Source organism: Polypterus senegalus, chromosome 2, assembly GCF_016835505.1.
Source record: "Polypterus senegalus isolate Bchr_013 chromosome 2, ASM1683550v1, whole genome shotgun sequence".
Classification (NCBI taxonomy): domain Eukaryota; kingdom Metazoa; phylum Chordata; class Cladistia; order Polypteriformes; family Polypteridae; genus Polypterus; species Polypterus senegalus.
Window position 1 is genome coordinate 145,145,847 of NC_053155.1, and position 12,562 is coordinate 145,158,408.

Consider the following 12,562-nt stretch of genomic DNA (forward strand, 5'->3'; position numbering starts at 1 on the left):
TAGGAGTGAAACTTAGAAGTCTAGGACCACCAGTAAAGAATCACATATCAAAGATATAATATTTGTGGTCACCCTCGAAGTAACATAAAATACTGCACACAACTTTATTACCAATTCCTATTTTTCTGAAGTTGTGTGAAAAAGAGTAACTTTGACCCTCTTGTATCCCATTACGGGGTGAACCCCTAGGGTTGTATGATGTGATATTCATAACTTTAGGTCATTCTGATAATTTTTGCTAAAGACACCTATTGGTTTACTCTTTAACAATAAGAGTGTAATTGCCTGCACAAAAAATTGACCTGAAATAGTCTATAGTCTAAAAATAAGGTTTTAGAGGGTCTAGGGGGCCAAGAGAACCCCAAAAACCTTGACATCTTGCATAACTAGACATCAAGACGAGCTGAATCATGATATCATATGTTGAGGTTTTCTGGTTTCGATTAGTGAAGAAGCACCATACAAAATAAACTGAACTGATCTCAAAGCATTCTAATTCTTATGAACACAATAGCAGTTTGGTAAATAAAGAGTTTTGATATGTGATATGGTTATTTTGGACATAAGGGTTTAAATAAATGCATTTCCCACAATGACAGTCAGCACCAGTGTTTTCAAGATGTTAAAATTACTTCATTAGCACACATCAAATGTGGCACCAACGATCAGTTGTATACTGATCATATAGTTTTAGCAACAACTTATAAGTGCATACAGAGTCAGAATTAAGATAAAATCACCAGTAGGCCCTAACACGCCAATGTTGAGAAATCACTACAAAAAGATTGTTCTAAAACTAAGAAAGATGTCTTTTTACTCCTCCTTGCAACTATGAAATACTAAATAGAGTGGGGGTATGTGTGTAGTGGATGAATTAACATTTATTGTAAGTGGAAGTGAGTGGTGAATTCACATTAAATAAGTTGAAGTACTCAAAATTGTCAAAAACTGAGAAAGCAAGGCAATTCAATTGAGAAGTGCGATGCCCTGTTTTGTCCCAGTGTACAATCAGGCCTGGCCAGTTTTGTTTTTTCTTTGCACTCACTGTAACAGGCATAGTCTATGCCTAGTGGCATCCCTGATTTCCATAACAGGTTTTAGAATAAAGAAGACATTTTGTGCATTTAATTTCATTCAGCTCCAACCAGACTTGTATGTTAGAACCTGTCCTTCATTGGAATTGTCCTTCTCATTTCAAGGATTCAGATGCTTACTCAACAGTATTCTGCATTGTGGGAACAGAATGGCACCATTACAGTTGGAAAACAGCATCATGTATCATTTTGAAACAAAACAACAAATGAAAGACTAATTCCTAAAGTGCTTTTCCTCTGGTTGTTGTTTTTACTGAAAGATTGCAAAACAGCTGAAAATTCCATTTTGAGAATTGTATAAAGATACAGTACAAATAAGAATTCATTGTATTTAAAAAGTCTAATCAATGTTTGAAAGTTAAAATTGTATTTAAAACGTTTGTCTAAGAGACTCTTAGGGTTATGTGATCCAGATGTTTAAGGTGCTGATTTCTGCGCCTTTGCTGATACTGAACCATAATATGATTCTAATGTTGGTTCAATTAAAAGAATGTGATCCTCTCCAAAACAGGGATACTGGGATCCATTGCTGAAACCTTTTCTGGGGTTCATACTTACTTGTTATAACATAGTGGTTGGGTAGTCCATGTAGAATTGCCAAGCTTAGCTTTGAAGAAGGTGCTTGTAGATATTATGTCGACTTTACATTTGCAAGGTAAGGAGTAAGGAATCGGTATGCTGCTAGGTATTTGATATTCATGTGCAGACTACATACAGAGGGACTATATCTAGGCATGCAGAAAATAGCTTCTGAGAAGGTGGAGCATTACATCATTGACACAGACTGAGCCAGATCTTGTGAAGAAGGTTGATAACTATGTTGGTGTCTGTCTCTCCCCTTTGACAACATTTCTCTGTGAGAGTAGGGTTGAAATTTGCAAAAGTCGCCTGTTGCATGCTATGCAGTACAGCTTGCATCAGTGAATAAAGCACATTGCTCTGCTGAAAGAGTCTATCAAATATGCAGACCAAGAGATGTTTCCATTCTGGCTGAGTCCAACTTTCACATCCAAAAGAGCTTCTCATGGGAAGTTACGGATATTAAGCCAGAATGGAAGTTGTTCAAAAACACAGCAGGGTTGTCAACTTCAATTAGATTTCTGTGTTGGTGACAACTCCATATAAAAGATGGTGTAAAAATTACATGAGATTAACTCAGATATCCAAGCTTTCGGAAATTCTAAAATAACTTGGTTACACTTATATAAAAAAATTTTGTTTAGGGAAAATTATTTACTTGGTTGCAATCTTGTTTTGCCCTCTGACTTTCATCCTTTGGACAGATTTTTGGCTCAGTCTAAAGATCTTTTGGTATTTTGCTCTGGAGTGGACAATTATCATTTTGGGACTGTAAGCAATCTGCAGTCTGCCTTTTTTACATGTTTTTGCTTAGATGGACTGTGATGATTTGTAAATGAACTCTTTGAAACTGTCTTACACAGAGCAGTGCTGTGAAAACCTGTGACGAGCAATGCTGTGAGACTATTTTACTTCAATGTTATGGTTTTGTTTATATTCCTTTTTATGTTATACTAGCTGCTCCTTGAGGCTCCACCCACAATATAGTGAAAAAGGACGGCGAGGAGGGCCCTGCCTGGCTCCCTACTCTTGACGTCACGCTTCCCCTCCCTCCCGTTGGATTATCGCAAATATATCACTCTTGCAAGCGTGATGAGAGAAGTCGCAAAATCAACAGGAATGTTCTAACTAATTCTAGAAAAAAAGCCTGATCTAAATCCATTAAGTAGTTCGCTTATTTGATACCTAAGCGGATGTAAGACATACAGATAGACAGACAGATAGACACTGGATTTTATATATATAGAGAAGTGTTTAACACACACTATAATCTGATTATACAATAGCAAGGCAGCCTATAAATTAAATTTCGGCCTGCACAGATAAAGTACCCTTTATAAGATGAAGTGTATTGTATGTACAGTCATTATCTTTTTGCCAGAGCTGCCCATCACAAGAGAACAGTAGCTAGCCAATTATCTGTGTACAACATCATGAGGTTTCAGAACCACATGTGGCCATGTGGCATAAAGAACGACCCATCTACCAGTGAGACAGAGCTATGAGAGACATCTGAGAGAAACAGACTCCTTTCTATCAGGGAGAAACTATCCTACTGAATGTTAAAGACACTGTCCATGCATCAAACCCACTGATAAATCTAAATAAGCTGCCTTATTTACATCTCTCCTCTGATGCTGACATTTCCTTTGTTGCTAATCTTTAGTAAGTAATATGTAAACCTTTTTGGAATGGAAGCAAGAACGTACATTTGTTACTGCTTTACATCCAGACTTTATATTACTCACAATTTTCTATAATTTATTTAATTTAGTTAATTTGCTATTATTCAATTTTAATACATACTGTTTTCCTTTTATATTTCTATACCTTACACATCTTGAGTGATTGAAGTAATAAAGTACATACAGGGCACCTGATACAGAGAGATGGCACTTTCTTTTTCAGTATTTAAAGGCTAAGGGGAGACGCACCCAGATGATAGCAGCATGGTGGGAGTAATGCATCACTGGTAGGTAAGAAGCATTGCCCAAGGGGCATCATCCTCCATGTGTCTAGGTTATTCTTGGGGATATATCGGATATATCTGGGGGGACAATGAAGGTGTGTCAGCCTTTATGTGTCAAGGTTATTCTCAGGAACAAAGGTTGCTCATGCTAAAGATAGTGAGTCCCTATATGGAGTACTGAGGAGAGAGTGAGTGAATAGGGTCTCTGTTTGTCTTTCCGTGTAAGTGTAACTCTTAGGGAGTGAGAGCAAGCCAACCCATAAAAACTTGTGTTCCATTAACACCACAATAATACATAGTTTGACCTCAACCTGTCCTTAGACATTGAATTTTGCCTTCTCCCATTACTCAGTTTTCTTAAAAACTGCGCACACATTTTTTAGGATGTGCATTACAGGCAGGAGTAACTTTATTGATGGGCAATGTAATTGCTAGGAAATACTGTGTTAACATCCATACACATAACAAAATAAATATAGTTACCGGCACAATATGCAATGCATGACACCATCACATTACAGTATATACAGTAATAATATTTTTGGCATAATTTGCCATTTAAATGAAATCATTTAAATTTAATATAAAAAAGCAGTTTAGTAACCCAAAGTCAAATTTTAATAATGAGGCCAGTGCAATGCAAGACCTGTTGAATGTTGGACTTTTTAGAGGATGGCCTACAGTAGAAGAGTCAGACTTCTATGAGGGCTATATCTGTAGGAGATACTGGCAGATCCAGATGAAATGGAGGAGGAATTGGCTGGCCTGTGTTGTAGTAAAGACCTGGCCCAAGTGTCCGTTAGAGATGTTAGCTAATGAACCAGCACCAGCATTTTTATGCAGTGTACTTATCCAGCATCATACAACATGGTCGACTTTAAACTGAATGCCTGGCTATTGTCTTTATTAACTTGAGAAACATGGTGTCAGAAGTATAACCACATAATTCCAAAGACCAAGAAGGCACTGTTTTTCTTTTGCATTTTAAGCACAGACAAAAGAGGCACGTCTGCAAATCAAGTCAAGTAAGTAGTTCCGTACCTGTCCTTCAATCATCTGCGGCCATGTCTATGCACATTCTGCCTCCTAAAGCAATAGAAATGAGTGGTGACCTATGTGCAAATTGGGTTGTACTGAGATTAGAATTCAAAGATTATGGCATTGCTAGGATGATGCAATTCAAGCAAGTACTTTTCAGAGTTGCATGGGCACAGAGTGCAGACATGCCTACAAGCACAATGTGAGTCCTTCAGCAGTGGACCAGACAAATGTAACAGGCATTCTGCATGTGTTGGAGGGATGGATAAACTACAAAGAATGGGATTTATGAATGCTATGTATTTGGCAGTTGCAAACAGTGGGAATAGGAGCCATTTGACACTTTTCTTACATACCTAAAATAAAAATCTGCCACCTCGGAGTATGAAGCATTAACTCATTCGCAATAAAATGGTGCTGAGTATAGCAAATGACACAACCCACAGGGGCTTACTACAAGAGAGAGATCTCACCCTGGCCCTAACAGTGGACACATGTCAATCAGCAGAGCTTACTGATATGGGACTTAGGTCAATGGTGTTGGACAAAACCCCCATGGATAGTGCTAATAACACCTCAAAGCAAATTTATAGGTCGTCTCTTCTCATCAGTGCTGCAAAGCAAGCAGATCAATTGCAGTGCTCTGTTACAGATCGCCAAACATGCAAATACTGTGGCAGTTCACATCGAAAGTATGGAAGTATGGAAATTCATACAATTTATGTTGGACAGCCAACCACTTTGCTAGAGTGTGCCTGAAAAGCAAGAAAAGACAAATGGAAGGGAAACTCCTTTCCATTGATCCAGATACAAGCCAAGCAAACAGCAGTGCTGATAATGATGTTTACTCTATTCAGGGCATTGGTACTATGGGTGCTAGAGGTAAGAAGTAGTTAGTTACACTGTACTGTAGCTTCACAAGAAACCACAGCAATGTCAGTTAGTTTCCGGAGCCACTAGTGATGCTATGTGTTTAAAGGACAAAATCAGATTAGCATCCAGGGCTGAACTGTGTCCGAGCAATACCAAGCTAAAATTGTCCTCGGGTCAAACAATGACCTCCTTAGGACAGAAGGTGTCATTCATGGTTGTGTGCATAGATTGGAATTTGAAAGTCTGGAGAGTAGTCAGGAACCTCTACTGCTAGGCTTAACAAATGAGAGGTTTGGGCTAATGTGCTTTACAATTCCAGCAAAGCTGTACTTCACAGGTGGTACCTCATCAGTGCCCCGCATCTGCAGCAACTTAATTAAATTGTTTGCAGATGTCTTCATGGGACCAGGCACTATAAATTTTGACCTGGAAAGTTCAGCACAGCTATTTGAGTGTTCCCCATATAATGTGCCAATTGCTATGAAGGATGCTGTTAAAGTAAATTTATTGTAGTTAATATTTTAGTCAAAACTATGTATATTTGTTAATATTGAGTTAAGTTAAGACGTTTTCGTACAAATGTCGCATTGGATGTTATTTTAAAAGATATTTTTGAACGATGATGATGTTTTTAGTAAATGTTTAACCATAATGTAATTTTAAGATATGAAGTTGAAATTGTATCAGTAATAATCAGCATTATTATTTTTCAAAGTCCGCATAATTGTAAATTCTCTGAATTAGTTTTATAAACGAAGAAGCCATATTGTGGCAAAACGAGCTTTTTGTCTTGGTCATAGATAATTATACTTCTGTGTAGACGAATGTGACTGATTTCCGAGAGACGGTAACTGGACATTTAGTAAGCAACAGAATAAAAAATTGTGGAGACGCTCATTAAAGTTCAGTACGGGATACAAAAAAAAATATGTTAAAGTTGGCGAGGATGGATTACACTACACTGATTTTATTAAAGAAGGCGAGTAAAACACAGACTTTTGTATTTATTTTTAATGCATAACTGCTATATTGAATTGACCGAGTTTTCAAAACAAGCAAATGTAAAAGTTGTGATTATTTCTTTTACTTTATATCATTAAGTGGTGGAAAAGTTCGGGCTCCCAGAAGATCTAATTGTGCATGTTTACGATGACAGTGGAACAGAAATCGACGAGGAAGTGTTTGGCGAAACAGTCAAGTTAAAGCCAGAAATGTGTTACATTGTGAAAGACATCGGTGCTGGTAAGTAGAGTCCTCTTGGTGTTCCCACAGTACAGTCTTATGTCTATCAGCTTTTACTTATCATTGTACTGCGACAGCGTTTCAAGGTGATGCATTGTAAGAGGCTGGAAACGCCATTAGTGTACCGGGGCCACAAACTTTTGTGAATACTTGACTGTCAGGCTATTTAATTACAGAATTCTGATGTTTTACTAACGAGTATTAAATGTATTATTGCAAAAAAAAAAAGGTAGAAACGCTTTGAGTACAATGCCTTTTAAAGTGTCTAAATTTTCATTTTTGCATTTATTTAGAGTTTCCTTTGGCACACTCATCCCCCAGCTCCTGCACTGACACACTTTCAGTATCTTCAGCAAGCGAACAGGACACAGGCCCACCAGCAAAGAGGACGCAACTTTCACCTGATAGAGCCACAGATGCTAAAGAGGCATAGCAACATATTTATTTGTTTAATACGTGATCATAATATTTTATATGTTCATTATGTGATTTCTCATTGTAGAGTAGTATCTTTAAGACCTTTACTTTTTGTCGACACCCCTAACTTTTTTTTAGCTTGTTAAAAACATTCTAATGAAGAAACCTGGCGGAGAAAAAATAATGCAGGAATACTGGGAAAAAAGAACGCTCAGTGACTGCACAAGGAGACAGCTCATCAACATGTTGGTTGCATACATGACAGAAGACCAGGGGTACAACTATATCTTAAGTTACATAAATATATACTTAAATATAATGCCCAGGATAAGTGGGCCAAGAAAATGGATGGATGGATGCACGAATGAGTGGATGTAAAGTAATGTCAGTAGATTAAACAGTTCCATTTAAATGCAGTATATTGTATATTTTATTTGGGTTTAGTTTTACAATATTTCTTGTAGAATATAAATTTAAAAATTCTGAAAGTTCTCCACTTCTGTGGGTACTCAAGTTTTCTTTCCACATGATGTGCATGCTAGATTAATTTCCAATTCTAAATTAGTCTATATTGACATATTTGAGCATGCCATGTGGTGCTTGGCAAATGTCTGCCATGTATCCAGTAAACCAGGATAGGCTGATCCCTTGCATTCCCAAATTGGATTTAGTGGGTTTGATAATGGATGGAGAGATTAATGCAATAATGTGTGATCAACTATAAAATATACTTTTTTTTTTTTAGACGAATTCCAGCAAAAGAAATGAGAGAAAAATATGCTTTAGGGATTGTTACTCTTTTTCCTTCTCTTAAGGATCCCTTTTCTATAAAAGGATATGTAAGTGACCAAAATCTTTTTTTTTTCTTACTGACATACAGTTTATTATGCTGTAAAAGTTTTAAGAGATGGCATATATAATAATTTGTTTGCTTTTTATTTTATTTTTTAAGGAACATTTTTATGATACAGAGAGTGGTACTGGTTACCTTGCTTGGCGCCTAAAAACGGTGCAGCGCAAGACTTTGTTTCAAAGCAAGGAAGTAAAACAAAATAAAAATGGAAGTCCAAGTTCAGTGCGAGAAATTCTTCATCCAGAAGAACAGCTAACTGGAGACAGTTGCAGAGAAGCAATATCTTTCCTGACTCACTGTTCAGATAAAGTACTCATTTATGAGAAAATGAGAAAAACATTTCAATACCGCCAGCAACTGGTGCATAACTCAGAGAAAATGACATCTGTACTTTCCGTCTTTCCGAGATTTTTGGATACAAAAGGCTTGGTAAGTTATAAAAAATTTTATAACTTTTAAAATTTTAAAATTTTACTTATCTATCAGTTTTATACATATACTCTGTAGTCAGTTGATTTTTTTTCTGTGTAACCTTTTATTTTAGTCAGTCATCTTGAGTGAAATAATTGCGAAGTTATATGTATTCTGTTTTAATGTGTTAAAGGTAAATCAAGATTTCAGTCTTTTATTTGGCTCTGACACATCTTCCAAATTGCTTGAGAAGTGGGATACCTGCTTTAAGTTTAAGATTATTAAAGAAGCAAGATCTGACAGGTCAGATGGCTGATTTGAATATTCTGCTGAAGTGTGCAGAATCTACCTTTGAAGATCACAAATCATCAGGGTTTGTTAGTGAGTACATGAATAAATAATGATTAGTCAAATGCTGGGGTGCTGTAGCCTCCTCTTCAGGACTCTTGTGCTGACAGTAGTGATAACACCTCTGCACAACATACCACTGTCATTTCATTCTTTGGTCAGGTGTCCAGGCCTCCCAACAGATTTCAATCAGTGACGTACTGCCTTTTTGCAGTTATTTTTCCTTAATTTTGTTTGTACTTGTACATTATGTTATTGTTGGAGTTACACTGGAATCTTAAAACAAAAAGTATATGTACGTACAGTATATACTGTATAGACATATTTAAGAAATTTTAGCACCAGGGCATCTTCAAACATTTTAGATTGCTCTTTGCTGCCTTATGGTCTATTATGAAAAGCTAATAATCACACAATAATTCTCCTCCTCTCCTCCCAGCAGCTCTGTCACACTCCCTCCCAACTCCGACTCTCTTGCTGGGTCTCCACTAGTCCTTTATCAGGAAGTGCTTCTGTCCCTCAGTCCATGTGATTCACCAGCACTTCTGGGTCAGATGGAGACTTGCATTTTCTTCAGCCTGTCCTTCCATCTTCATGATTTGGGAGTACTTCCGGGCTATACTGGCAACAGAAATCTCTGTGTCTCCCTGCAGCGTCCCCTGGAAGTCACCATCTAGCGTCCTGGGTGTTTTGTGCAGGTTGAACTGCCAGCTGTCCATTACAGTGGATTGGCAGATAATTTGGAATCTGTTGATTCATAACAAAGGGACTTGGACAGCATACAGGCTTTGGCAAATTTGTGGCAGATGAAATTTAAAATCAGAAAGTGTAATGTATTGAATACACAATGGAAGGTCTGAAAAACAAAAGTACGCCTTATGAAAAGGATTTAGGAGTATTAGTGGACTTGACACTATCAACTGCCAGAAAGTTTTCAGAAGCCATTAAGAAGGATAACAGAATGTTAGGTTATATAGCAAGATTTGTAGAGTACAAGTCCAAGGAGGTTTTATAATGCACTGGTGAAGTTTCATCTGGAGTACCGAGTACAGTTCTGGCCTTCAGGCTACACAAAGGACATAGCAATGCTAGAAAAAGTCTGGAGAAGAGCAACTACGCTCTACAGGGCTACAGGGAATGAACTATGAAGAAAGATTAAAAGACACAGTTGGAAGCTTGTCAAGGGTAAATTTCTGACATTTTTCTTTACACAGTGAATCATAGACACTTGGTATAAGTTACCAAGTAGTGTGGTAGCCAATAGGACTTTAGGGACTTTTAAAACTAGACAATGTTTTTTTTTAGAAAAATTAAGTGGATAAGACTGGCAAGCTTTGTTGGGCTGAACGGCCTGTTCTTATCTAGATTTTTTTAATGTTCTAATGTTCTAATGTAATTACAAAGCAAGCACAAATATATAAAACAATTTGACAGTATGGAACTGAAATCTTGCTACTAATACACTGTCACACACGTGCGATTGGGAGACAGCTGAAAGGCCTAAATGATAGTAATTCCACGCCAGACCGGGGGCAGCGGGGTGCACTGACTGGGTCACTCATTCTCTTGCAGACCATTCACAGGATATCACACAGGGTTCCGGCGTCACTGATGACGTCACTTCCGGTCTCGCCGACGTCACTTCAAGGTCCGGTGCCAATTCAATCAATCAACATTTATTTATATAGCACATTTTGATACAAAAAAATGTAGCTCAAAGTGCTTTACAAAATGAATAGAAAAATAGAAGACACAATAAAAGATAAACATAAGTCAACATTAATTAACATAAAATAAGTAAGGTCCGATGGCCAGGGTGGACAGAAAAAACAAAAAAAAAACTCCAAAAAGCTGGAAAAGAAAATAAAATCTGTAGGGGTTCCAGACCACGAGACCGCCCAGTCCCTCTGGGCAATCTACCTAACGTAAATCAAACAGTCCTCTTTGTGTTTAGGGTTTTCATGGAAGGACCAGATGATAATGGTCACGTAGACATCTGGCTTTCAGTCCATCAATGTTGGTGCATCATGATGCTTTGAGTAGGTGGTGGTGGCGCAGTCCGCCACCACAAAGAAACCGGAAAACCGGAAAAAGAAACAGAAGAGAGAGTAGGGGTCAGTATGGATTTTGGAGCCACTGTGAATAGTTATTATGAAGAATTGAACATACAGAGTATCAGTATTAAGTTAAAGTGAAGTTAGGAGAAAGCCATGTTAAAGTAATGTGTTTTCAGCAGTTTTTTAAAATGCTCTACTGTATTAGCCTGACGAATTTCTATTGGCAGGCTATTCCAGGTTTTAGGTGCATAACAGCAGAAAGTGTAACGCCTCACCACTTCTTTTAAGTTTAGCTTTTGGAATTCTAAGGAGACACTCATTTAAGGATCTAAGGTTACGATTTGGAATATAAGATGGAGCGAGATTATTTAAGGCTTTATAAACCAATTATAACGTCACTTCCAGTTCCGGCCCCAATTACGTCATTTCCTTTACTGGTCTTTAAAGCCACCGTCTTACCTCCATACTATCAGTTCTATTTTGGACTTAAACCTGTGAACATCTTTGTTCAATTTTGCAGCCTTGAAACAATATACGGATGGCTGCCCCAAACCTTCATGATATCTGTGACTCATCTTTGTGACAACATCATGTTAAGTCTTTATAAAATAAATGTAATTTAGGTTGGATGGATGAGTTTGGAGATCAGAAAAAGACAGAAATGAATCAGTGACTATGTTTAACCAGAGTGACTACAGTAGGAAAGAAACTCTTGATGTGTCAAGTGGTTCGTACTTTTAGTGACCAGTAATGTTTCCATGATGGTAATTACTGAAAGAGTTGGTTACGTGGGTGAGTATTGTCTTTGGTTATATTTCCAGCAGGTTTACTGACCCATGATTTATACAGGTCTTATCAATAAGGTGCAATTTCAGGCTTACAATCTTTTCTACTGTCTAAATGGCACGCTGCAGTGTATATTTTGAGGAAACAGATGCATTGTTATACCAGGCAGTTATGCGGAAAGTTAGGGCAATTTCTATATCAGTTCTATAAAACTGAACTAGCTCTGGTTGGAACAGGTTGATGGAGAAAATGCATATGCTGCTGAGTTTTTTGGATAACAGAAGTTGTGTTTTCACCTCAGTTCAGACTATGAGTGAGATTGTTGTGATGAAATTTAAATGACTCCACCTTATTGTCAGTGACACCATTTATAACCAGGGTAAGGTGCTTCTCCTAAAATCCACAACCATTTCCACTGTTTTCAGAATATTCAAGTTGAGATTGTTGAGGGTGTCCGAATTAGTCAGCCAATTCAACTCTTTCTTATATGGCATCTCGTCCCCATCTGTGATCAGGCCAATCCGGCTGTTGTCAACAGCAGACTTCAGCAGTTTAACAGAAACACAGCTCTAATGGGACCCTGTGCTTAGGGTCAGCGTCCCTGACTGATATATGCCCAGTTTTACTGTCTGTTGCCCATTTCTTAGAAACTCAGGAATCCATAGACATAGTCCAGGTTAATACTGAGAAGTTTACTTTGGAGATATTTTGGTATGATTCTGTTAAATACAGAACTGAAATCCACAAATAAGATACTGGCAAAAGTAACTGGGAAGACTAAATGCTGCAAGGTGTGGTAGTGAGCAATGTTTACTACATCTTAAACTGTCCTGTTGGCGCAGTAAGCAAACTGCAGTGGGTGAAGGAGTGAAAATATTTGCAAACACAGATGCTA

At 37.6% G+C, this 12,562-nt stretch overlaps 1 protein-coding gene across 1 annotated transcript in view; it reads left to right on the forward strand.

The window, feature by feature from the left end:
- Positions 1-8,792, forward strand: part of LOC120524418 — a 53,181-nt gene extending 44,389 nt beyond the window's left edge. Inside the window, exons 3-8 of the mRNA XM_039746273.1 lie at positions 6,655-6,795; positions 7,089-7,222; positions 7,351-7,487; positions 7,958-8,051; positions 8,165-8,494; positions 8,670-8,792. Coding sequence (XP_039602207.1) covers positions 6,655-6,795; positions 7,089-7,222; positions 7,351-7,487; positions 7,958-8,051; positions 8,165-8,494; positions 8,670-8,792 — 959 coding nt within the window. The remainder of the gene's footprint in view (positions 1-6,654; positions 6,796-7,088; positions 7,223-7,350; positions 7,488-7,957; positions 8,052-8,164; positions 8,495-8,669) is intronic.
- The last annotated feature ends 3,770 nt before the right edge of the window (positions 8,793-12,562 follow it).